The following is a 25,952-nucleotide window of genomic DNA, read 5'->3' as shown; positions in this document are numbered from 1 at the left end:
TCGATTGGGACTTGTTTGATGTTTTGCCAATACCCATTTGTTAGATCGATAGGTTGACTCTTTGTCTGATCGATACCCGCCCTTTCTTTCTGGGGCTTTGTTTACTTTTTTTTGTCTGGGTTTGGACATGGGAGGAGATTAAAAGGATGCGAGGGTTCAGTCTACGAGTCGACGACAATAAAAACCACAGCTTGTCACTGTGAATTGCGACTTGTTACAAGATAGAATCGAGCACCATATGCATTTGGATGGTCGTTTGGGAGTCATGGTTGGATTTTCTACCGGGATAGAAGGGAGATGCAAGCACCTGGGTAGATGCATTGAGCGTTCTTCAAGCCAATATACGTTTCATTGACTACCATGCCCCCAATGACGTGCAGAATTAATAATAGCAAAGGCCAACAGATGACGGATATCGCAAGGCACGATGTTACAGTCTGAGGAGGTAAGATAGGGCAAGCATTTACTTGGTACGGATATGTCCCACCGAATTCGACCGACCCGCCGCTAATGTTTCCTGTCCCGCCCCCACCATGGCAGACGCAAAAGCCAAGCTTCGCATCTTCACCACTTGCGACAACCCTCAATTGCAGGCCCGACCAGCCTGAGCGCCCCATTGTCCTCCTCCTGCATGCGTCTGCAGCCCCAGATATAGCCGACGAACCGACAGGCTCGAGACGAAAAGCGACCCAATGCTCAGGTGCGGCTCGGCGGCGCAACCGATGCGCGCACAGGCTCTCCGGCGCCTGGCTGCGGTGCCTCGTCCCGGAGCGGCGGCGGTACGACACTATGCGACAGAGATCGAGCCCGAGAGGCCCAAGCCGCCGCGGCAGGGAAGCGAGCAGAAGCTGGGGAGGTCGTTCCAGGGGCAGGTCATGGGCAGCATCGGCGCGCGGCTGAGGCGCGAGCGCGAGCAGCGCGAGCAGTATGAGAAGTGGAGGGACATGAATGACCCGGCGAGGAACTGGATGATTACTTTCTGTATGTTGAAAAGGAAATTGGGAGGGCTGCAGTTTGTTTGTGCATATGTGTGTTTGTGTGTCGATGCAACTGACAATGTGGATTTTGCGCGCAGTCTTCTTGTCGAGCGTCGGCATTGCCTACTGGCTGGGCACGTACTGGCCGCGAGACCCCGAGCCGACGTCGACGCTGCCGCTGTCCAAGGTGCGGCCGCTCACGCACAACGTCAAGCTGGAGAACATGCAGGCGGCGTGGGCCGACTTTGTCAAGATCGTGGGCAAGGAAAACGTCTCGACGGACGAGGACCAGGTGAGCGCGCACGCGACGTCGGACTGGTCGACGCACAACGCGGGGCCGGACGAGCGGCCGTTCTGCGTCGTGTATCCGGGCTCGACGGAGGAGGTGGCCGAGGTGATGAAGGTGTGCCACCAGCGGCGGATCCCCGTCACGGCGTACAGCGGGGGCACGAGCCTGGAGGGCCATTTCACGCCGACGAAGAAGGGCATCTCGATTGACTTTGGGCGGATGGACAAGATCCTCGCGCTGCATGAGGACGATTTGGATGTGGTTGTTCAGCCGGCCGTGGGCTGGGAGGAGCTGAACAACGCGCTGGCGGACAAGGGCCTGTTCTTCCCTCCGGACCCGGGCCCGGGGGCCATGATTGGGGGCATGGTTGGCACGGGATGCAGCGGGACGAACGCGTACAGATATGGCACGATGCGGGAGTGGGTTCTGAGCTTGACGGTCGTCATGGCGGACGGCACCATTGTCAAGACCAGGCAGCGGCCTCGCAAGAGCTCTGCCGGCTACGACCTCACCAAGCTGTTCATCGGCTCCGAGGGCACCCTCGGCCTGGTGACGGAGGCTACGCTCAAGCTTACGGTGAAGCCCGAGTCCACGAGCGTCGCCGTGTGCTCGTTCCCCACGATCCACCACGCGGCCACCTGCGTGAGCAAGGTCGTCGGCAAGGGCATCCCCGTGGCGGCCGTGGAGATCCTCGACGACGTCCAGATGAAGTGCATCAACGCCTCGCAGGCGACGTCGCGCACGTGGACCGAGGCCCCGACGCTCTTCTTCAAGTTCGCGGGCACGCCGCTGGGCGTCAAGGAGCAGGTCGCGCAGGTCCAGGCGCTGGCGTCGCAGGCGGGCAGCAAGACGTTTGAGTTTGCGCGCAGCGAGGCCGAGCGCGAGGAGCTGTGGAGCGCGCGCAAGGAGGCGCTCTGGAGCACCATGGCCATGAAGAAGGAAGGGGATCGGGTGTGGACGGGGGACGTGGCCGTGCCGATGAGCAGGCTGCCGCAGCTGATTGAGGAGACCAAGGCGGATATACAGAGGAGCGGGCTGTTTGCGTCGATTGTTGGGCATGTCGGGGATGGAAACTTTCACAGTAAGTTTTGAGCTTCATGAGTGTGATCTGGAGGGGTTCGGCCGCGGGAACATGCTAACTGTGGGAAAATAGCTATTCTGTTGTATAACGAAGCGCAGCGGAAGAAGGCTGAGACGGTTGTTTCACGGATGGTGAAGCGGGCTGTTGAGCTCGAGGGCACAGTCACGGTAAGTTGAAGATGGACTTGAAAGCTCATATCTCAACACGAAGCAAGACTCCCGGTGCTAATAGTTTCGATAGGGAGAGCATGGCGTTGGCTTGGGTAAGAGAGATTACCTGCCTCATGAACTGGGTGAGACGACGGTGGACGCGATGCGCCAGGTGAGTTGATGAAGAATTACTTATTCAGCCCTGGATGAGAGCTGTTTCTGACATGGTGATGCAGATCAAAAAGGCGTTTGACCCGTTGTGCTTGCTGAACTGCGACAAGGTGGTTCGCGCGCAGAAGCCCAAGAGCGGCGAGGTCAAGGAGTGGTGAGGGTGAGGGTGAGTGTGGGTGTCAAGGCGACACTGTGGGGATCTGTATTATATGTGGTGAGTGTCACTTCTTGCACAGCATGGTGATTGATAGACGAGATGCAATACTACTACTATTACGTTCAAAGCTGTCTGATCTGTCCGCTCTCAACCGTCTTCTCTACTTGTCTCTCTTCTTGTTTCTCGTCTCTTGTTCTCTTTTGTCGTTTAAGAGCCACCCTGCTTATCTAATCGCTCCCCGGCCCCACGCCATGCCGTCATTCGGCACCCCTTGTGCTGGTCCCTGCGCCAACTCCAGGCTCGTGACATTGCCAGCTGCCGGACAGCCTCACGCCCCAGCATTCCAGCCTCTTCTTGGTCTTCCTCGTCCATAACCGCAGCATAGACAGGCACTTCTTCTCCGGCCAGTTTCTCCTCGCCGAACGCATCTACAGCGTCTGTATCTCCAGAACAGCCAACAAAAAGAAGACAAAACGACTCTATAAGCCGCCCCGCCATACAGCCAAGCAGAGTGTTGTCACTGCGTCGACCAAGACCAAACCCCGCCGACCCCCTGGGTCTGTCGCGTCTTCACCAAACCCTCTCCATGTCGCTCTTTACCGCACAGCTCTATCCCGGACGGGCTCTGGGCTTCTTCAGTGAGCAAATTCCACTACCAGACTCTTGCCCTAAAGTTCTCTGTCTAAACTAACCCCGTCTCGTCTTGTAGCCCTCGGCGCGTCCCTCCACGATGTCCTGACCCGCGTCAAGGCCGAACCGCAAGCGTTCCCGAAGCTCGAAGTCCTCTACTCGCGAGACCAGCCCGTCACCGAGCCGGTATGCGTCGTGCTGCCGCAGAACGGAATCAGGCTGCGCTTCGACGGGCCCGAGCAGCGCCTCCGCCTCATCGAAGTCATCGACTTTACAAAGAGCCACATCACCTTTAAGGATCGCGATCTGGTACGGCCGGCCGGCGCCGGCGCCGCTGCCGCCGAGGCGTCCGGCGAGTCGTCGGCGGGGCCTACCTTTAGGCACATCTACCATCGGCTGCTGGGGCCGACCTACGCGGGCGAGTTCATCCCGCCGGCGGGACCGTCGTCGCAGGGCAACGGGACGTATGTGCTGTCGTATCCCGGCGTGGCCTTCAACTTCTCCGTGCCCACGTCGGTGTACTCTGCGGACAAGGACGTCGTCTCGCTGCTCTCTGCGTCGTCGTCGCAGGTCGCGACGTCCATGGCCGTCTTTAGCGGGAACTCTTGGGCAGAGGTCCGGCCGACGCTGTGGACGGAGGTGCTGCCGAGCGTCAAGGTGACGTCGATGACGCCTCGCGGCAAGGACGTGTACCCCGACGAGGTGTCTCTGGTGCGGCTGCACGGCGGGGGCAAGATTCAGCTGTTTCGGAAGTGGACACCGAGCTTCTTCTGGATCATCCTGGGCGAGACGACGCCGCAGGATATCGTGGCGGAGCTGGGGCCGCCGAATGCCATTTACCGCAAGAACGACCAGAAGATGGTGATTCACAAGATGCGGGCCTCTAGCAATGCGCACGGGCGTCCTATCGTGAAGGACCTGGGTCGGCCGGATGAGTCGACGGATACGGACCAGTCGTCCATGCATACCGGATCTGACGAATCGGACAATGAGGCTGCGGTGGAAGACGAAGGGGGAGAGAATGCGTCAGGAGAGAGCTTCTACAACTACTTTTACTTTGGGTTCGACATCCTCATGTCCACGCCTGTGCCCCCGTCAAGCCTGCCGCCGGGCGAGACGCAGGTGCCGGACGGCGTGGGAAACGGCATCAAGAACCACGCGCCCGACCGACTGGTGGCGACGAAGCTCGTGCTCCACGGCAACATCCCCGGCTCGTACGAGTTCAACCGCCACCGGCGCTGCCGCTGGGAGATAAGCTACCTGGACGACCTGGTTGGGGACGACGGCGGGCACGTCCACTCGGAGATGGAGTTCAAGGCGATTGAGAGCCTGATGAGGCGGAAGTGGGAAGGGGCGTACCCTTCTACGGACAAGACGCAGCCGCGGCAAGGGGGTATGGTCCTGAATCGCGGCTGGGGCGACAGCCCGGGCAGCAGCTGCGAGTTCCTGGGCGGGTGGGAGGAGAGCGGGGCGAGGAGGCCCGAGGCGAATGGGGATTCGACGACGACGCTGTATGGGTTTCCGGGGATGGTGTTTGAGGTTTTGAGGAATGACTATGTGAATACCGTGACGGTGTTTTGAAGACCAAGATATTGCGGCGAGATGGGCGTTTTGTGCATTTGTGTGTTTGAGATTACCTTTGTCAGCGAGTGACTTTGTTATCATGGGGTTCCGTTTTGATTGTTAGGTGTTTGGGTGGATTGCATGGTATAGATATTACAGATTATCTGAAGACGATGTTTATTCTATTTGGAACTCTGGCTTCATGCTGCATTTGTGCTGATATTGCATCTCGGAGTGGCTTGATCCAAGGGAGCGTTATTTTATCTTGTGTGTATACCTCCGTCCCGTTCTTTACTCATGACTTGGGTGGCTTTATTATAGAGCTTCTTGGTTGCGATTTCTGGTAAACGAGGAGTGTTTGTCTTGAGATGAGGTAGCATAGGAAGGGGGATGAAGATCGAGAAGCTTGTGCAGACTGAATAAGAAAAATATGTCTAATAGCTACATATATATACTCGAAAGCAGCTCACTTAATTGTTCCGCGAGAAGTGACCTGCATCATGATCTAATAGAACGTTGATTGTTCACGTATCTGGACTTGGTTTCCTGTCTAACATACTTTGTCAATGTGACAAGCCTTTACAGGTTCGTCCTTCGCCTCGTCTATTCATCGCCCTGCTCCCTCATCTCATGATACCGAGTCGTTCCATACAGTGCATCCTAACAAGTTGCTACTCTACCTTGATGAAGTAGACTAATCATACATTCGGCCTTGCTTCTTTAACCAGGGAACCCACATATGAAAGGACGTTCGTTGAGCGGAATCTGATGGGTTTACTTTTTCTCCTCCTGAGGTTTGGTTTTTGGTGAATTATTCTTCTGGGTATCATGCGATTCCGCAGTGCTCGGTGACGCCTGCACCTTGACCCGTAATCGTTCCTCCAGGATCGCGCCGATTTCTGGCTGCTTCGAGGCATATTGGGCTGCGCCATTAGCGAACGTATTGCCCGGAATGAGTGAGTGCCCTGGAACCCAGCGCAGCTCGAGCTCAACTCCCTTTCGTTGGAGATATTGTGATACAGCAATCAACTCGCGAACAATGGGGTCGTCTAGTAATGGGGACTTGGCGACGGTTCTGCTCTGAAGCTTGAATAGTTGCTGTAAAGCACCTGTACAGTCTGAGAATACTGTCGCTTTCAGCTTGGCCGCCGGGTCATCAGAGTCGCCTGAATCACATCTCCTGAATATATCAGTCTCGACCGCGGCAGTCTTCAAGCCATCCAGAATGGCAATGACCTCGATCCTGTCAGAGCCTCCCTCGCATTTGGGCGGAGCAAAGTATCTTTCCAGCCATGGCTGATTTGGCTCTAGAGGTTTGTAGACGACGGCCGCGCCAGCGCTGGTGATCACAGATCCCGACTCTGGGTCCGTTTTCGTGATTAAGGAGCCGTCGACAAAGAATATGAAGTGAGTCTGGTCGGTGTTGGCTTCAACGATGGTCGTTGCCCTGTCGGTAGCGCTGTACTTTGGGGGTATGTAGATTTTGCCGCAGAATCCGAGCTCGGGTATAAGGGTGAGGTTATTCTTCTCCTTGAGAAAGCCATGTTCTCCTTTGACGCCTCTGAGAGAGTCTGCGTAGGCGATGGCTTCTCGCATGAGGGCCTTGTCCCTTTCCGTGGTACCGCGACCACCCAATCGGACACGGGTTGGTTCAGACTCGTCCCTTCGCGATGGGGCCTTTTCTTGAACCTTTGTCTGCGTGCAGAGCTTGTGGCGTATGGGTAAACCGAAGGGACGGCTTCCAGAGAAGATGTAAGAGCTAGGACGGTGTGTCTCCTTTTGAGCGCCTCTGGTCAACTTACTGCGTAAGGCATCACTTTGCGGCAATCTCACCTTGATCGTGTTGACTACACAGTTTTGCAGACTCGTGACTGTTGCAAATGTCTGGTGACCATGTACAGCCTTGATCGCTGTGCTCAACGGCGGTGGCCTGATACAGAGGTAGCGGCTTGCCTATTCGCAACTTGTTAGACAAACAGCCTCGATCAAGTGCTCAGTCCTTGGTACATACCATGTCGATGCGCCCTTTGCGCCGCTGAGCGAAGCGACCAATCATTGCCCCCTTGTCTACCTCGACCAGGCGTCTATGCACGATGATAGATTGCTAGGTAGGAGGTACACTCATAAGGGCGTGTTTTTTTTTGCGGAAACGAGAAGTTGTCTTTCATCTTAGGGACCTGGGCACGAAGCAGGTACATGTAAGGCATGTCAAGGCAAAGTGAAGCCATTCACGCACTCTCGATGGAAGCAGTTACAGGGCAACAGCCGATTGGATGGAAGCATGCGGGTGAATTGGCGACCAAAGTGCGGAGTGACTTGAGGTCAGTCTGCTGAGGTAATCCATTTCGGTGATTCAGTAGCAGCAGAGTCACACAGGCGGAAGCATTCCGAGGCTGATCCTTCCTTCTGCACTTGTCGCGAAAACAAAGTCATCTGTGAGCTGGTAGGAGCATCACAGATTGGCCATCGCGCCTGCCATGAAGTCCTCGTATTCGGGAAATCTTCCAATCTTCCATCGTATTACCCAATAGGCAGGAACATACTGTGGCTGTGGCCGGAAGATGACAGCCATCTTCGAGAGTGCGTGCATTCGCATCTTATCGGATGTGGCCTTGCCAAGTGCATCGTGTTCACTGCGAATGCTTGGCCCCTCTCGTGCAACCAGAAGAACGGGATCGCATCCGCAAAAGAGGAAATAATCTTACGAAAGTATGACAAGGGAGTTTACAAGGTTGCCGCGCGGGTGCTGCAAGTCTTACCTACGTTTGTCCCGCTCAGTGTAGAGCTGATTTGGAACAAGGTGTGACGAGATGTGACTCAATATGAAGCGGTGCGTTTATTGAATCCAGGGAAGGGCATCTGCATACTTACCTGACCCAGCTCCTCTGCTGTCTGTCACTACTAGACGGGTGCGAATCGAATATACGAATAGGGACAAGCAACGCTGATACGAGTCCGGTCGGTCCACGATTCCCTACTTTCGATGCCTTACATTCCTCCGCAGTTTAAACACCATAGGGGTGCGAGATAGTCCGTCGACTCGGTTCGCTGTTCGGACTTTGCAATCACCGGCGCCAGAGACCAGACAATTTGGATGCTGGCATCGTCAAACGCTACGCTTCAGTGGGCAAAGGGGCTCCTCAAACCAGCAGCCCAATCAATTATTGCCGGCTCCTGGCCTTAAACCCACGGCCTAATGCTCGAGCTACTGGAAGCCTCCTCCAAGCGGTGCTGCGAGCGAGAACCAGCCGCCGCCATTGGCTCATCTCACATAACCCAATGCTGGCACCCGCTCTCGGCCGATGCAATGGAGACCCGGTATGGGGGCCAGTGCTCACCCGGCCCCCACTGCTTGAGAAAAAGATCCAACATTGGGCTGAGTGGTGCCAGCGCCAGCCCGGAAGGCGTCTTTTGCGGTGAGGGATGGAGCTGCCAGCTGTTCACAGAATGGACGGGTCATTCAACGACTCCTTACAGGCAGGGGAAGAGGGCAAATGCCAATGGCCAGCATCCACGCCCATTACAGAGCCACGCGCCCAGCAGCACCGAAAACAGCGGGCGCGGTGGACGGCGATAGACGGGTGCAAAGCTCGCACGAGGCTGCCTGCATTCCGAGGCAGATGATCAGTGCAGCGCCAGTCTTTGATGAATCATCGTTGCTGATGCGCTTCTCGAGGACCCAAGGCGCGCACTTGTCCTGTGCCGGTTTCCGGGCATCGGCCCAAGCCTATGCCGAACCCACGCAGTCCACCTTTCGTACATACGAAGTACGAAAAGCCCGGTGTTTAGTGGGCCGGCCGATGAGCTGTGGTACTAGTAATATTTTCCTTTCGTCTTTCCGCGATGACAAACGCAAATGCTTGACGCAGTATAACGTTTCTTTTTCACCTTCTCTGCTGGGGAGGCGACCCTACCGGGTGCGCTATCAATCTATATAGTAATAGCATCCCCCCGTCACGACAACCATCTTTTTCTGTCCATCCTCAACTTTGTCTGTCCTTTTCTTCTTTGCACCTTTCCTTGGACTCCCCTCTTCGACTTGCCGCGGCCACACTTGACAAGACGCGAGTCTCTATCTGAGTGCTTCCGAAGCAGAGACAGGCCAAGAAAGAAGAAATCCAAGAGGAGTCGCCACGAGAATCAGTGTTGCTCTCGCCGCGCGGAGGCTCCACCAAAAAGTCTCAGCGGCCGAACCCTAACCCATCGAGTTTCCTGTCTCAACGCCCGTCGACGCCTCGTTATGGCTGTCGACCAAGCCACAACGCCCGATAGGCGCACCAGTTCAGACGAAACGGTCAACCCTGCGCGCAGCACCGATGGCGACATCAAGGCCATTGAGGCTGGCGAGGGCGTTGGCAAGGAGCTGGGGGATGGTGAGATTGGCGTCTCATCAGTAGATCACGAGGCATCGACATCAGCAAAGGCAGCGAAAGCTGGAGGTCCCCCAGCACAGCAACCACCGGCAGACGAGCCTGAAGCCAGCCGGACAAACATCGAGACGTTCCTCATCATCTTCGCCCTGTGTCTGGCGCTGTTCTTGGCGGCGCTGGACATGACCATCATCACCACTGCCATCCCGACCATCTCCAATCACTTTGGATCAAGCGCTGGCTACGTCTGGATTGGAAGTGCCTATCTGCTCGGCAACGCTGCGTTCGTGCCCACTTGGGGCAAGATCTCCGACATCTTCGGCCGCAAGCCCACGCTCATCGCTACCGTCACCATCTTCTGGATCGGCTCGCTGCTATGCGCCGTCAGCACCAGCATGGGCATGCTCATTGCTGCCCGTGCCATCCAGGGCGTCGGTGGAGGCGGCACCATTGTTCTTCCCAACATCTGCATCTCTGATCTCTTCTCCATGCGCAAGCGAGGCATGTACTTTGGCATCCTCGGCATGGTCTGGGCCCTGGCTTCGGCCATTGGACCCATCCTCGGCGGTGTCTTCACCAGCAAGGTCTCGTGGAGATGGTGCTTCTACATCAACCTGCCCCTAGGTGGCATCGGACTACTCATCCTCATCTTCGTCCTCAAGCTCCACAACCCTCGCACGCCCGTCAAGCAGGGACTGGCGGCCATCGACTGGGTCGGTAACGTCCTCATCATCGGCGGCACGCTCATGCTGCTCTTCGGGCTTGAGTTTGGCGGCGTCCAGTTCCCCTGGAAATCCGCTACCGTCATCTGCCTCATCGTCTTTGGCTTCATCACCATTGCCCTCTTTGGCTTGTATGAGAACCGAGTCGCCAAATTCCCCGTCATGCCTACTCGCCTTTTCCGCGGCCGGACCAGCATTGCCGCCTATGGCCTATCCATTATGCACGCCATGACCTTCATGTCTGGCAGCTACTGGCTTCCTCTCTACTTCCAGGCCGTCTTGGGCGCCACGTCCCTCCTCTCTGGTGTCTACATCCTGCCCTACGTCCTCGCCCTGTCGATCACGTCTGCCTTGACGGGTGTGTTTATCAAGAAGACCGGCAACTACAAGATCCCCATCGTGTCAGGACTGACCATCATGACTCTGGGCTTTGGTCTGTTCATTGACCTGGGTGCCAAGGCGAACTGGGTCAAGATTATCATCTTTCAGATCATTGCTGGTATCGGTGTCGGCCCCAACTTCCAGTCTCCCCTTATAGCTCTGCAGACCAACGTCGAGCCCCGCGACATTGGAGCTGCTACCGCCAGCTTCCAGTTCCTCCGTCAGCTCGGAACGTCCACCTCTGTCGTCATCGGCGGCGTCATCTTCGACAACGAGATGCAGAAGCAGCAAGCCTCGCTCATACGCGAGCTGGGGCCTGAGTTGGCCAGCAAGCTCTCCGGCTCCGAGGCTGCGTCAAGCGTCTTTCTGGTGGCCAGCCTCAAGGGACATCAGCGAGAGGTGGCCCAGACTGCGTACTGGAATGCCATGCAAAAGATGTTCATTGCTTACACGTGTTTCGTCTTCGTCGGTCTTCTTATCAGCTTCTTTGTGAAGCAGAAGACGCTCAGCAAGCAGCACACGGAGCACAAGACGGGCCTCAACTCACTCAAGCAAGAAACCAAGAAGAAGCAAGCCGATGTCGAGAAGGGCGCGGACGCTGCTGAATGAGCCTACAGAGACGAATATTGTCTCACATACAAGAAGTTTAATCGTGATTCTTTTCTCACTGGGTACCGGCGTTGATACGGATTGAAAAAGGACGACGCATGGCAAAGATATCCAGCTTAGATACGTACTGGCAGAGAAGCTCTTCCTGCCGCTGCATGTTTTCTGTGCTTTAGAGTTTGCATATATACGAGGATTATTTACTCATATAATAACGAAATGAATTAATGATGCATTATTTGCGTATTCACTGAGAACCATTATGTGCAAGACTACTTCGCACTTCAACATACACTTGGCGAAACGCAGTTCTGGCGATGTAACCACTTAAGATGCCGTTGCTGTGGCGACCAGTTTTGTGACCCAACTCATGGTATAGTCAAGTACACGGTACCTATGCTGTCGGCAGACTTATCAGCGGACAAAATGTATCGAAACCTCTCGGTTTCTTCTCACACATGCGATTTGAAGAGCAATTCTTCAACACAGCCTATAGTACTTTGTCTGTGTCTTGCAAGAGGTCCATATCTCGCACACAAATCGCCAACTCGATAACTTACTTTGTCCACTACTATCCGCTCTAATCTGTCATCCCCAGCCCAGAGTCTCTGACCGGAAAACCACTGTTTCGATACGATTGACAGCATCAGTAAGGGCACGAAGTACCTGTATTTGCCTGTAATCCACCCCAGCGAGATAAGTACATGGGTACCTCCTAATCGCCCAATGCTCCACCACTAGGTACTATCCCCGCCCAGGGAATTAGTATCAACAACAACACATTTAGGTGCACACATACACATACCCTTAGACAGAAATTTGAACACGCCCCAAGGCCATTATCGACGGCAGCTGGTGGCCTCATACCGCTGTCAGCATGGCTCACCCTCGAACACGCGCCGATCGAGAGCCCACGCGGCCGGCAATGAGCTCGTCGGGCATCCGCCCAGGCGCCGGCATGCGAAGCAGCAGCACGCGTCTCAACGGCACACGATCCTCCTCGGCCGTCCCGACGAACCGACACCTGGCGACCGCGTCACGAGCCGACCGGACGAGAGCCATGTCCCCCGCGGAATCGGCCACGATTGGGACGAAGCGCAAGGAGCGCGACTTTGAGGCGGCGGACGTCATGGTCGGCGGCGGGGAGGAGACCAACATCAACGTGGTGGTGCGCTGTCGCGGGCGCAGCCAGAGGGAGGTCAAGGAGAACAGCACGGTGGTGGTGAATGCGGACGGCGTCAAGGGGCAGGTGATTGAGCTGTCGATGGGCGCAAACGCGCTGAGCAACAAGACGTATAGCTTTGACCGCGTGTTTTCTCCGGCGGCGGACCAGTCGATGGTGTTTGACGACGTGGTGAAGCCCATCTTGGAGGAGGTTGGTCTTTTCTCCGTCTCTCTTCTGGCACTTTGCTGCGGAAGATCTTTGATGCAGGAGTGGTTCTCATGGCATATGCTAACAATGAGGCTGGTCGCAGATGCTCGCTGGCTACAATTGCACGATATTTGCCTATGGCCAGACAGGGACGGGCAAGACGTATACAATGTCGGGAGACATGTCGGATACGCTGGGCATGCTGTCTGACGAGGCCGGCATCATCCCGCGCGTCCTGCAGCAGCTGTTTGACAAGCTCGAAAACGAAAACACCGACAACTGCGTCAAGTGCTCCTTTATCGAGCTATACAACGAAGAACTCCGGGATTTGCTCTCTACCGACGAGAGCACAAAGCTAAAGATCTACGACGACGCCTCAAGACGAGGTCACGCCACCACGCTTGTTCAGGGCATGGAGGAGAAGCACATCAAAAACGCAGCCGAGGGAATCAAGGTGCTCCAGGAGGGCAGCTTGAAGCGCCAGGTTGCCGCCACCAAGTGCAACGATTTGAGTTCTCGAAGCCACACCGTCTTCACCATTACGGCCTACGTCAAGAGCTCGAACGATCAGGGCGTGGAGGAGCTCGTGAGCGCTGGCAAGCTGAATCTGGTGGACTTGGCTGGCAGCGAAAATATCCAGAGATCGGGCGCGGAGAACAAGCGAGCTACCGAGGCCGGCTTGATCAACAAATCGCTGCTCACCCTGGGCCGAGTCATCAACGCCCTGGTGGACCACAGCCCTCACATCCCCTATCGGGAGTCGAAGTTGACCCGTCTCCTGCAAGACTCGCTAGGCGGGCGAACCAAGACGTGCATCATTGCCACCATTTCTCCCTCCAAGAGCAACCTCGAAGAAACGATTTCAACGCTCGAATATGCGTTCCGCGCCAAGAACATTCGAAACAAGCCTCAGATGCATATGATAACGAAAAAGATGCTCCTGCGAGACTTCACCGTCGAGATCGAAAAGCTGAAGAGCGAGCTGATATCCACCCGGCAGCGCAACGGTGTTTACCTGTCCAACGAAATGTTCGAGGAGATGACTGCGCAAAGCGAGTCGAGGAGAATTGTGCTGGAAGAGAAAAGCGCGCGTCTCGAGACGTTGGAGGCAAATCTGCGGAACAAGGTCCAAGAGCTCTTTTCCCTCAACATTTCCTTCATGGGTATGAAGAAAGATCACGAGGCAACAAAGGCGCAGCTGGACGAGACCCAAGGCGTTCTTGACCAGACAGACATTATTCTCGCCGCGACTCGAAAGACGTTGGAAGAGGAGACGGAGCGGCGCAAGGCCCACGAGGAGACGGAGGAGAAGCTGACGGAGATTGGCAGCGTGCTAATTGACAAGCTGCAGAAGACGGTCAAGGATGTCCACGGCTTGCACGCAAAGAATAAGCGCAAATCGGACCTACACTTGCTCAACCGGACGGCCTGGAACTCATCCCAGTCTCAGGTTGCGGAGGTAACGTCAATGGTGGAGCGGCGGGTTCGTATGTTCCAGGAGGAACAGCAAGAACAAATCCTGAGCGTGTCAAGAAGGATGGAGACATTTGTCCAAGAAGAACTACAGAAGCTCACCGCCACCCAAGCCTTCTTGGACGAGAACTTTGACGCCTTTGCAGAGTCCAAGAGGCAGCTCCTCGAGCAGAAGCAAAAATCCAAGGACGACATGGACGAGGTGCTGGAAGAGATTAAGGAGGTTCGCGACAACGTTAAAGAACGAGTCGGCGAAAGCCTGCAAGCCATCGCGCAGGCTGCGGAGAAGATTGCCGGTGATGTGTTGAATGAGATGACAGAGTTCCACGACCAGCTTCACACTTCGTACAGCTCCCTGGGCAAGGATTTCAAGTCCATCTTCGAGGAGCTCGTCCGGCACATTACCACTCAGCGCTGCGAGTCCGACAACCTGAGGAGGCAGCTGCAAAGCGCCACCAACACCATTATGCTTCAAAACGCGAATATATCGACCCGGATGCAGGAGGCATTGGAAGAAGAGAGGCGACAAGCGGCCGAGGAGCGCCAAAAACTTCTCACCCAGATCTCGGCCCTGATCACATCCCAGGCCGAAGCACAGGAAAGCCGATTCGCAGAGAGGACCTCGCAGATTCAGAAGAACATGGCCGACTACAACGCATCCCTCGAGGGTGCCATTTCTCAGTACGGTCAAGGTATGGACGCGTGGGACGGGAAGGAGGGCGAGCTGCTGGAGGAGGTCAAGAAGTCGCGCGATCAGATCAAGACGAAGCTCAAAGAAGACTGGAACGCTGCCGAGGGCCGCAGCAACACCATCCGAAGCACAGCGAACCAAGTCCACGCCGAGACAGTGCGCGTGGTGGGCGCTCAGATTGACGACCTGGACCTGCAGATGGAAGCTATGGACGACTTTGTGACCCGTGCCAAGTCTGAGAGCAACACACACCACGAGACACACATGCAGTCTATCCAGGCGCTGTCGAACACGGTGGATCAATCGTTCGGCAACATCTCAGCTCACTTCAAGACCACGTTTGACCGCGTCAAGAACCTCGGTGAGGCCATGGACCTTGATGCCGGCGATCTGCACGACAGCCTTGAGCCTCTCACCACGCAGATCTGCCAGCCTCTTTCGGCCCTGCGCGATCAGATCGGCAAGACAGCGCTTCAGGATTACCGGCCAACAGGGGAGACTCCCCAGAAAGCACAGTATCAGTTCCCTACCAGCTTGCCTCGTACTGAGACGCACGCTGCCATCAATCTGAAAAGTGGCAGCGGTTCTCCTGGCCGAGACGGGGCGGATGAAGAAGATGCCGACGAGGGCAACGACACCCTTGTCTTTGCCGACCTCGATGCCTCTTCCAATAAGAACGCAAGCTCACCACCACGTCCCTCAATCGAAAGCATCTCGGACAAGAGCGCAAGCCTGCGCGAAGTCAACCCCAACATCTCGAGTCTCGCCTCCAGCGTCATCTCCTTTGAGTCCGGCTCGAGTACCATGTCCGCCGGGTCGGGGGATTCCATGCCGCTGTTTAAGCGCAGCGCTCGTTCCACGCGGGCGAGCTTGAGGAAGCATAGTCTGCTTCCCGAGGGCCGTGAGAATTTACCCCTGACGGCGCTGGCGGAGAGCATGGCGAGGAGAAAAAGTCCGCGGATAAACTGAGAGGAGAAAGATGAGGAAATTGATCTGACGGGCGTTTGGGTCTAGGACACCAGAGGGATATGGTCATTTATGGGGGGGGGGGGGGGGGGGGGGATCTGATTTTTGCTACATTTGCAAGGTGCACATGGAACATTTGCCCCTTCGTTGTCGCTGTTTGCTTTTTTATTTTCTCTCCTTTTGTTTAGTTCTTTCCAAGTGGAAGGATTGCCGGACGGGTATCAAGTCACGGAGTTTAGGTCGGTCATGAGCGATGCAGAGCGCAAATTGTCTTTCTCTTCTCCTTCTTGTTTGTTTCGTCAACTATACGATACAAATACAGTCCCAAGGTTGGATTTACTTTGTTGTAAAGGGGAGAGAACAGCTTGGGTTTCGTGATATTTATGGGAGGCTTCCCTCTTTTTTTTTTTTTTTTTTTTCCCTAGGTCTCTTTTACTGGATGGGATCAGGAAGGGTTGGTTAGGGCTGGACTGGTTGAATTTTCTTTTCCTGGTCATCGTATTGAGGTTTTAGGGTTATTGAGCAGTTTGATACCCGATGCTTTTTCATTCTTCTCTCCTTTTTGGTTTCATATGATTGAATGCAGATATTAGTACGACAAGGATGTGCTGTCATTAAGGTCTCTTTGTATGCCGATTGTGTGATGCTATTTTGATGAAGTCCTTATATACATGATCATACACATTTTTGCCAACATCTTCATGTCCATCTTCTCATCCCCTTCATCTATATAGATAAAGAGAAGAACCTCATAAGAAAGCCAACTCCAAATCGGAAGAAAGTCAAACCCCGTCATCAATACCAAAGGAAAAAAGCAAGCGGAGAAAGAAAGAGGGCATGTCAAATGGGCAATTTCTTTCTTTCTTTTTTAGAAAATCTTGGTAATGCTCTCCCTCGAAATGACACTATTCTGCTTCTCATCCCTCTTGATCCTAAAGAAGCTATCGCAAAAGTCGCTGCAGCGCATGTGGCGCAGAAACTCCTCGTCGTGGGTAATGACAATCAGCTGAAAGTTGCTCTGCTGCTGCCTCGCCTGGATGATGCGGTGCAGGCTCTCGGCGAGGGACTTGATGTTGTCGCGGTCGAGGTTGGTCGTCGGCTCGTCGAGGGCGATGAGGCCGCAGTTGACGCCGAAGCTCTCGGCGAGGGCGAGCCGGATGACGATGCTGGCGAGCATCTTTTGGCCGGCGGAGCAGCGGCCGCGCATGTCCATCTCGGTGTCCTGCTTGACCATGCACAGGCGGTAGTTGTAGTTGCGCTTGCCCGAGGTGGTCACTTGGTCGGAGCGGATGAGGATGGTGTCGATGTCGGTGCCCTGGTACGTCGTCTGCCACAGCTCGCCGGCGATGCGGTTGACCTCGGCCATCTTCAGGGAGTGGTACTGCATCACGGCCGTCTCGACGGCGAGCCGACACTGCGCCAGGTCCGCGATCGCGGCCTTTGTGGTCTCGACGCGGATGTGCGACTCGCGGTACTTCTGCTTGGCGTCCTTGTAGTCCATCTTCCATTCCTCCAGGAGCCGTTCCAGCTCCTCGTCCTGGGACTTCATCGAGCCCATGGCGGATCCGCGCTCGGCCAGCAGCCGGTTGGCCATGTTCTCCAGGGAGCGGGCCTCTGCCTGCAGGCGCTCGTAGTCCTCGTGGGCGTTGCGGTCTTCCAGCTCTGCAATGTCTCGCCGTAAGACGTCGAGTGTCCGCAGGTGCTTGCGGTAGTTGAGGTTGTCGCTTATGTTCTTCTTCTTGCGGTCTCCGCTGTCAATGTCCTGCTTGAGCTTGTTCGTCCGCACCGTCAGATCAGCAATCTCCTTTTCCGTGGTGCTAATGGCTGTCTCAAGAGAGGCGACTGCCCGCTGGTTGGACGCCAGGTTATTGAGGCCCCCACGGTCGACATAGCCCTGGATGTCGAGATCCATCATCTTGATTTCGCTCATAGAGTTGAGGATGGCATCTCGCTCCTCGGTAATGCCTTGCTCTTTGGAACGGCCTTGGCGAAGAATCTGATCGCGGGCCGACCTTGCCTCTGCAATGCCCGGCTCAATCTTTTGCAGTTCCTCATCAGTTCGCTGTATCACTTCACGCTGATGATTGTAATCTTCCTTGAGGGTTTGAATCTGGTTTTGGAGGTCCTTCTTCTTCTCGAGCTGTCCCGCGGTGCGCCCAATCTTGTTTCTCAGCTCGCTCTTCTCCAGCTCGAGTGAGTTGAGCTGATCCTTCATCCGTTGCCTATCCGTCGTGAGCTTGGCAATCTTGCTCTTGAGGCTCCTGAGCTGCTCGGACACGTTCGACTGAAGCTCGTGAATCTCCTCAACGCTGCGAGTGACGCCGCTGGAAGACTGCTGCGACACGATGCGGTCTACCTGCGCCTCGGCGTCTTTGATGTCTTTGACCGTCTGAGAGATATTCGCAACGGTTTTGGCCAGGTCGCCGAGGTTTCTCACTTTATCCTCCTCTGCAACGACAAGGACATCCTCCTCTTCAAGCTGCTTCTCCAGAGACTCGTATTCAGCTTCCGCTGTCTTCCACTCGTCCAGGAGAGGAGGCAGCTCTGCCGACAGCCTTTGGAATGTGTCAAAGGCGGAGCGCACCGCCCGCAGCGACTCCAGGTTGTCCACTGCCTCTTTCAGGTCTTTTTCCGTGTCGACTTTGCCTTTTGGATCCAGATGCTTATCAATCTTCTTGCGCAGGCGATCCAAAGTCGCAGCCTGGCTGTCGTCGAAATGGCGCTCGCACAATCTGCACTTCTTCTGGGTATCCAGCATACGCTTACACTTGTTATAGTAGTCAAAGAGAGCATCAAAGAGACTTAGATCAGTGCGCAGCTCTTCGACCTGCTGCTCAACGGCAGCGACCTCTTCCACATAGTCTTCCACGACAGCGCCGTCACGCACCTTTTGCAGCGCAGCAACAACTTCTTGCTTGCTCCGATCCATCTGTTGGGATCTTTTCCCGTGCGTTTCTTTTGCATTCTTCAGCTTGTACTCAACCTTTTGCTGCTTCTGCCTCGTCTGGTCTCGACGTTTCTGAGCCTCTTGAAGAGCTTTGCTTTGACGGCCCTGGACCGACTGGAACAGGGAGTCTAGCGAGTCCGGTTCCCAATTTCCCCCCAGGACGCCGTTTAGCTTGGGTTTCCACGTTTCGGTCAACGTTTCGAGCCTTCGTTTCCGATCCGCCATTTCCTTCTTGCGAAGTTCGAGCTGCGCCCGCTCCGAGGCCAGCCTTGTGCACTCGATGAGCTCACGGCCCAGCTTTTCGTTCTCATTCTCCAACTGCCACTGCTTGTCATTGGCCTCACTCAACTGCTGGTCCCAGTTGGACTTGTCCAAGTCTTGCTGGACCTGCCTAAATCTCGATTCTAGTTCCGCAAGCTGTGCGTCTAGGAGGGCCTTGGCTCCCTCGTCAACGTCGATGCTCACGGCTTCATTCTGAAGAACGCCTGTACGCTTTTCAATGGCGCCCATACGCTGCTTCGCAGATACACGATCCTGTGTTCGAGCAGCTTTGCGACCCTCGAGCTCCGTAATGACACCCGTAGCCTTGTCGAGCTCCGCGGCATTTTCCTTTTGTAGTCGCTCCAGATCTCGCTTCTTCTCTGCCAGGAGCTTCTGAATCTTGTCATGGAAGGCTTGAATTTGCTGGTCACTCAAGTCCCCGTCAAAGCCTCTGAGGTTGTGCTGTCGTGCGGCTTCTTGGATCAGCTCCACCCTCGCTTTGAGTTGGCGCTCATATTTGTCCTTGTCCGACTGGTGCTTTCCCTGCTCGGCCAGTTTCGCAGACAGGGCTTGGCGACGATTCGCCAGCTCCCTTTGGAGCTCAGCGTACTGTGTCTTGTTCTGCTCGGCCTCTTGTTGATAGCGAGCCATGCTGTCTTCGTACTGGGACAAGGAGCGCTCGAGGGCCGCATCGTCGTCCGGCAACTCCTCAATCGTCCGTCTGAGCTCGTTAACGGCGTCCTGTCTGTATTCGAGCTGCTCTCGCTTGTTGTTGAGATTCTGCACGATTCGGAGAAAACTGTTGGCTTGCTCGTGCTTCTGGCGTATCCTATCCTGCGTCTGCTGCATCTCGTCCGTCAGCGCTTCACACTTGGCGCGCGCTGCTTCAATCTCTGCGTGCAAGGCACTCATGCGCTTCTCGGCCCGCTCGCCCCTATCCTTGTTGGTCTTGTTGTGTGCCTCGTCTGCCTGGAGTTTCGCAAGCTCATCCATATGCGTTTTCCGGAGCACCTTGAGATTCGCAATGGCCTTTGCGTACTTCATGGCCTCGAAGATCTCATCGAAGCGCGCCTTCAAGGCCGAAGGCTCGCTCAGCGGCCACAGAGACTGATCCTGGTGACAGAATATGACGGCGTCGAGAATAGCTGGAGAGACACCGAGGCGCTCGGGAATCATCTCGTCCAGCTGCGCGTGTCTGGTTGATGTGGTGGTTCGCTCTCCGTTATTGACGACTACCAGTGAGCAGTCGAGAGTCTTTTGCGTCACCGAGGCCTTTTTTGCGGTGAGCTGTATGCTTCGGGTTGCCACATGCTGTCGATCGTTGACGGAGCGGAATTGCAGCTTGACCTGGGCCAGGACCTCTTTTTCTCCGGCGAGCTGGACAGAAGCAAGTGTCGTTAGCGAAGAGCGCAGGCCGTGACGGTTCAGGCACGAGTTTGGCTTGCCTTTGGGTCGTGAATGAAGGCGCCGCCCTTGCTGTTGGGAGGCAGCTGGCCCGTAGTTGCATATTTCAGGCATTCGATGATTGTCGTCTTTCCGGAGCCATTGTAGCCAACGATGAGAGTCAGCGGAGTGTTGAACTGGATGGCCTCGCGAACACTCGGGCTGAAGGACCGAACGCCGGAGATGGAGAGCTTGTCGATTCTCGACATGGTGGAGGGCGACTGGAGCGAGAATCTGCGGCTGAAGATGGCAGTTCTCGGAGAGCCGGATGCCGAACTGCTGCTGGAAAAAAAGAGCAATAACGATTGGTCTGTCAGGGTCGTGACACTTCCATCTGCGTCTGGTGGCTGGACCTCGACCGGCGAGCGATGGAGCGTAACTGCGTGCGTGCAGACAAGATGCCTTGGTTAGAAGATTGTCATACAGTAGGTAGTCTAGACACTACTTCGATGGGTATGATGGTACAAACGCGCTCCAGGCAGCGCCGCCGGTCACGCGTTGAGCGCCATGCGCTTCGCTGATGCGTGCTCACGTGCGATAAGATAAGGCAGACGCGAACGTGAAATCACTTTATTATGTACTGTCCAAGTAATTAACACCTTGGAATCTGTAACCCCTCCCGGAGAAGGTTGCAGCACTAACAGATGATGGGCAAGATGGGCAAGATGGGCAAAAACGGGGCACAGATACAGCTGTGCACTTTTGTCCACCAGGCCCATCAAGGAGCGGCGGATCTGCACCGGCTCGAACGCTTCCATCCAAGCCAGCGCTGCACTAGGTGGAACATGCAGGCGGGAGTTGTGGTGCAGTACTTTGGTGTACTCGGCGGCACTTGATGTCACACAGCCGCTGACGACGCGGGCGTCCCACAGGTCGGAATGTCGCATCGCGGATGGGCGGGATTGGGCATTGCGATGCGAAAGTCAGGGTGGGAACGACGACTTCGAGTCTTTTGCCTTTTAGCCTAGTGCTTGGCTCGGGGGGCGCGAGTCTCTCGAGGTCACCGTCAGGTACTGCGTGCGTGGTATGTTCCATCGAACATGACGGTGATGCAGGACAGATGGGATGGTGGCCCATACCATCGTGTTCTCTCCCCGCATTACACGGAGAGAGTGAGAGAATGATTGCATCGTGTACGTGATGGCAACGGCATCAGAGCATCATGTCGCCGCGAGCGAGATGCCTTGCCGCCAACGCACCGCGGCCCATGCCTGCTCGTATCCTCCGGACAAGAACATGTACCAAGATCCCATTAGCAGATTAGTAGGTGCTCACTCACCTTACCTAGGTACTACCTTGAAATACAGCCGCTGCTTGGCACCCCTTTGGTGAGGTCCAGGAACAGCCGGCTGTGATATATCCGGCAACGATTTCCCTTGCATTCATGCCTTCCCCCTCCCCAGAAGATGCGCGGTGCGCAGCCAGGCCAAGTGGTCGAATCGGATGCAGCTGTGAGAGGCCCCGAGGCCTGTTAGCCGTGAGAGGCTGCACAACCGGCACGACGCCGGTCAGCAGGCCTTGCTTTTTCCCTGCACCAACAGGCAAGGTTGAAGCTGTCGCAGGTTGATGGACGGACGGTGGCTTGTCATGAATGTTGGCAATGGCTGCAGTACCTACTCCTGCATTATCTGACTTGTCGCTTCAATGACTCTTTGCTTCATCTTCTTTACTAGGTAAGGTAAGGTACTAAATGGTTCCGCTCTTTGGTACCTAGGTACTAGGCATCGAGAGTTGTCCGTGAAGAGCGACGGATGGCCGCAACCTGCTCAGGGCGAGTCGCCTCCCTTGTGTGCAACGCGCAGACATGACATCGAATTGCCGTGCTGAAATACCATCAAACATTCAAGTTCAGATGCAAAGCCGGGGACCGCTTTTCTTAGCGTTATAGCGACGTCTTCCCGCAGCAGCCGCTAATCCCAGGAGAGGGTTGCGTCATGCCTAAAATCTCTGAATTCTTGGTTTTCGGGTCTCTTTTGCCTCTGCTCTCGTCCGTCTGATGGGCTGGATGGATTGGATGGATCGGATTGGTATGGATCCGCGCTGCTCTGCTCAGCTGTCCGGCCCCCGCTATCTGCTGGGCTGGGTTAGGCCAACTTGCGACGCTAGCGGCCACTTTTTGCTGCCAGACATTGCTGCTGCTGCTTGTGTGAGACTGCTTGATACATGATCGTACATACGTACATTACCTTGGTCAATAAGGTACTAGTAGCTGTAACCAATCCTGTTCTACACTCCAACCCTTATCCCTTGACTGATGGCAGTTACTGTAAGGTAGTAGGTAAGGTACATCTGTCTGCTAATGCACAAATGTACCTCGTCTCCCAACTCAGATTAGTACCTACGGTACGGCACCGTGCAGTGCGACAGTACAGTACAGTACAGTACAGTACCCATCACCGCTAAAAAGCCACTCCCACCAAAGTGCATGCCTTAGCAGCCCGGCGGTCACTCTTCCCACATTCACACAATGAAACAAACCCGGACCCGACCCCAACCAGGCACATGCCCAGCCCGCTTTTCACGGGGGCAATTCTCCGGCCTGCCAGCCTGCGCAGCAACGAGACAAGCACTCAGCCCGCGGTGCTGCAGGCCAGGTCCTGGCCCGGCCCCAGCTTAGCTGAGGTGCTAGCACTACCTTTACCTTGCCTTGCCTTGCCAGGGATCGCATTTGCCTTCCCGATTATCGATCATATAAACTCGGATGCCACCGCTACCGACCTCATTGCTGAGACAACCGCCAGACGACTCACGATCCTCTGGCCTCGGCCTCTTCCGCCTCGTCTCCCTACCTCCCTCCCACCTTAACAGACGCGCTGCACGACAGCTCCTCGTCCCCGGGCCTCGGACAGGGCACGCACGCCGGCAGCAGCACAAACAGCCCACCCCCAGCCCAGCTGGAGTGCCCTCCCCACGAACCCGAACCTTCACGCCAGAAGACGAAGGCCGCAGGCCCCTCACCCAGCAGAGGCCCCCAAAAGACCCCGAGAGACGCCACTGAACGCACCCAAGGCTTGCTCGGCTGCCCGCTAATCCGACGCCCTCCTGATGTGGAAAATTCAAAGGCTGGCGGTATAGCAATACTACCGCGACCATGTCCGGCCCACCTCCTCTGCACGGCGACCTGTTTGGCTTCGGCAACATCGACACCCTGTCCATGTTCCAGGGAGCCGCCCACAGCCAGGGCATTTCCGTGCCAGCCTCCAACGCAACCGGCATAGCTGATGCGCTCCATCTCGACGACACCAGCAGCGACGCCATGGCACTTCTCGAGAGCACCATGATGGCTCACTTTGGCGCCGACATGGCTCTCAACATTGACCCCGTGTCCGCCGTGCTAGACGATGACGGCGGCGACATGGACGGCCGCCTCATATCCCCGGATGCCATGCTCAAGCCGCAGGACCAGTTCAACACCGTCGCCAACGACGTCCCGGGCGCGGGGCCCTTGCCAGCGGCTGCCTTTACGCCCACCGCCATGGCCGGCAGCAGCAGCAGCAACAGCAACAATCCGCTGACCGAGTTCACCAAGAGGCGCAACTGGCCGGCCAAGGTGGTGGAGGAGCTCAGGGACCTGCTGCAGATCCTCGACTCCAACGGGCGCATCAAGTATGTGTCTCCCAGCATCACGGCCTTGGCGGGGTACACCTCCGAGGAGGTCCAGGACACCTTTCTGAAGCATCTGATCCATCCCGACGACCAGGGCGTCCTCGTCTCCGAGCTCCACGAGTCCATCGCCACCGGCAACCCGCTGCGCATGTTCTACCGCATGAGGAGGAAGGACGGCACCTATGCCATCTTCGAGGCCGTGGGGCACGCCCACATTGCGGCGGCCAGGTTCGCTCCGAATCCAAACAACCAATCGCCCTTTTGCCAGGCCGTCTTCATGATGGCGCGCCTCTACCCCACGAAAAACGCAGCCCTGCTGGACTCGTTCCTGGAGCACAAGATTGAGAACGAAAGGCTGAGGCGCCGCATAGCTGAGCTGCGCAGAGAGGAGGAGGCGGAGGCAGAGGAGGCGCAGAGGCAGTGGGCGCACAGTCGGGAGGGCCGATCGGACGTCACCTCGGAGGATGCTGGTACAGCAGCGTCGACGGTGTACGGATATCCCAGCGGCCCTACCGAGATTTCCATGCCATCAGCAGCAGCGGCGGCCGCCGCTGTCGATGGCGCATTGACGAGGAAGAACCTGGAGGGCGCCACAGGGGGTCATCGTCAGGACTCACTGCGCGACAAGATGGCACGATTCGAAGCGTCCTCGGCGGATACGATAGCGTTTTTGACAGGCATAGAAAACGGGGAGCGGATGAGCAACGGCAACCGGAGCCCTACCCTGATCAAGGGCGATGCAGGCATTGCCATGCCCATGGACAGGGACTCCAAGTCAGGCGAGAAGAAAAAGAAGCTCAAGTTGGCCGAAGAATACGTCTGCACTGACTGCGGTACATCCCCCCTTATTATCCTGTTCTATCTGCTCGTCTGGTTTGGCTTGCTTTGCTTTGGGGCCGGACACTCGTCATTGGGAAATGGCGCTTCTCCCAGCCGACCACTTCTTGCATCAGCTGCTAATGACCATGTCCAGGCACTCTCGATTCCCCAGAATGGCGAAAAGGGCCCAGCGGGCCAAAGACGCTCTGCAACGCCTGCGGACTACGCTGGGCCAAGAAGGAGAAGAAGCGCAACAGCGTCGGCACGCCCTTGGCCAAGCCCATCGCGGGCTGACGACGTGTGCGAAGAAGCAGTTCGGCCAGAAGGCTGGAAGGGACAGGAAATAGCCATGGAAACGCGGCCGGACCGGAACCTTGCGCTCGACTGCTTTTTAACGACGGAATCCTGATACGGAGTTTATGGGTTGGCTTTAAAGATGCATATATCACTGGCGACAGGGACTTGCCTACTTTTTTCGAACCCTTCTTGTTGTCGATTCTTCTTTCGAGGATTGGACGATTGGCGACTTTTTTTTCTTGCTTTTTTTTTTTTTTTTTTCCTTCTTGTTTTTGTCATGGGCATCTGTACACGATTATGATACCCCAATGGGAGGCGGCATTTGAAGCAGAAATATTAGACGGACACGGATGTACGTGGCGAATGTACCACGCTTTTTCTGCTTTGGGAAACACACGAATAGATCTGGGAATATACGCTATTGATTTGTTGACATTCTTTCCTGCAATTCGGGTGCAATGCGTGTGATGTATGCTTGGGCTGTCATTGTATGTATGTCTCTCCCAGGGTAAGCAAACAACGAGCAAAAAGGCTCGTGTAATCAAGGTACGGTACCTAACCTTATGAGACAAGGGCAAAATCAACTCAAGCAAATTGTCACTCGTTCACGCAATTGCAATACCGATCCTACGTGTTATCTCCAATCCAACACCTCAGATGGGATGAACTCGAACAGCCCCGCCTGTAGGAATGTTCGGTCCTCGTTTCTCCGTGGCTTGCTTCAGTTGACTTGCTCCAGAGGTAGGTACTAGTAGCTCTTCGGCTTACTCCAAGGTCTCTTCAGCCCCTCACCTCAGTGACATGTGCTCATCTAATACCAGATACTACTTAACCTACATCATCTCACTCATCTAAGGGATCCGTCATGCTCACGTGGAGGCGAAACGACATTTCTTAAGCTTGAAGAGGAAAAGAAACCAAAGTTTCTTACTTCTTCCGTTCCAAGACCACCTTAACTCACCCAAGGCGAGAATACTTGAC

At 55.6% G+C, this 25,952-nt stretch overlaps 7 protein-coding genes across 7 annotated transcripts; 5 read left to right on the top strand and 2 right to left on the bottom strand.

Annotated features, from left to right (window-relative positions):
* Positions 1 to 692: 692 nt before the first annotated feature.
* On the top strand, positions 693 to 5,035 carry CCMA1212_005623 (D-lactate dehydrogenase [cytochrome]; the record flags this gene model as incomplete). Its single annotated transcript, XM_073702877.1, has 7 exons — positions 693 to 981; positions 1,076 to 2,347; positions 2,420 to 2,514; positions 2,588 to 2,668; positions 2,733 to 2,821; positions 3,214 to 3,381; positions 3,499 to 5,035. The coding sequence occupies 7 exons, from the start codon at positions 693 to 695 to the stop codon at positions 5,033 to 5,035; spliced, it is 3,531 nt and encodes a 1,176-aa protein (XP_073558532.1).
* Positions 5,036 to 5,791: 756 nt separating this feature from the next.
* Positions 5,792 to 7,073, bottom strand: CCMA1212_005622 (uncharacterized protein; the record flags this gene model as incomplete). Its single annotated transcript, XM_073702876.1, has 2 exons — positions 5,792 to 6,970; positions 7,029 to 7,073. The coding sequence occupies 2 exons, from the start codon at positions 7,071 to 7,073 to the stop codon at positions 5,792 to 5,794; spliced, it is 1,224 nt and encodes a 407-aa protein (XP_073558533.1).
* A 2,184-nt stretch (positions 7,074 to 9,257) lies between these two features.
* Positions 9,258 to 11,099, top strand: CCMA1212_005621 (uncharacterized protein; the record flags this gene model as incomplete). Its single annotated transcript, XM_073702875.1, has 1 exon — positions 9,258 to 11,099. One exon carries the CDS (start codon positions 9,258 to 9,260, stop codon positions 11,097 to 11,099), a length of 1,842 nt encoding a protein of 613 aa, XP_073558534.1.
* An 874-nt stretch (positions 11,100 to 11,973) lies between these two features.
* On the top strand, positions 11,974 to 15,601 carry CCMA1212_005620 (Kinesin-like protein; the record flags this gene model as incomplete). Its single annotated transcript, XM_073702874.1, has 2 exons — positions 11,974 to 12,471; positions 12,572 to 15,601. 2 exons carry the CDS (start codon positions 11,974 to 11,976, stop codon positions 15,599 to 15,601), a joined length of 3,528 nt encoding a protein of 1,175 aa, XP_073558535.1.
* Positions 15,602 to 16,466: 865 nt separating this feature from the next.
* On the bottom strand, positions 16,467 to 20,458 carry CCMA1212_005619 (DNA repair protein rad50; the record flags this gene model as incomplete). The annotated part of the gene is made up of 2 exons (XM_073702873.1): positions 16,467 to 20,167; positions 20,239 to 20,458. The coding sequence occupies 2 exons, from the start codon at positions 20,456 to 20,458 to the stop codon at positions 16,467 to 16,469; spliced, it is 3,921 nt and encodes a 1,306-aa protein (XP_073558293.1).
* Positions 20,459 to 20,905: 447 nt separating this feature from the next.
* Positions 20,906 to 21,085, top strand: CCMA1212_005618 (uncharacterized protein; the record flags this gene model as incomplete). Its single annotated transcript, XM_073702872.1, has 1 exon — positions 20,906 to 21,085. One exon carries the CDS (start codon positions 20,906 to 20,908, stop codon positions 21,083 to 21,085), a length of 180 nt encoding a protein of 59 aa, XP_073558292.1.
* Positions 21,086 to 23,340: 2,255 nt separating this feature from the next.
* Positions 23,341 to 24,968, top strand: CCMA1212_005617 (uncharacterized protein; the record flags this gene model as incomplete). Its single annotated transcript, XM_073702871.1, has 2 exons — positions 23,341 to 24,688; positions 24,829 to 24,968. The coding sequence occupies 2 exons, from the start codon at positions 23,341 to 23,343 to the stop codon at positions 24,966 to 24,968; spliced, it is 1,488 nt and encodes a 495-aa protein (XP_073558462.1).
* Between the last annotated feature and the right edge of the window lie 984 nt (positions 24,969 to 25,952).

Source organism: Trichoderma ghanense, assembly GCF_004382785.1.
Source record: "Trichoderma ghanense strain CCMA-1212 chromosome Unknown scaffold_6, whole genome shotgun sequence".
NCBI classification, from domain to species: domain Eukaryota; kingdom Fungi; phylum Ascomycota; class Sordariomycetes; order Hypocreales; family Hypocreaceae; genus Trichoderma; species Trichoderma ghanense.
The sequence above is the reverse complement of the archived record's forward strand: the minus strand, read 5'-3'. Positions and strand labels throughout refer to the sequence as shown.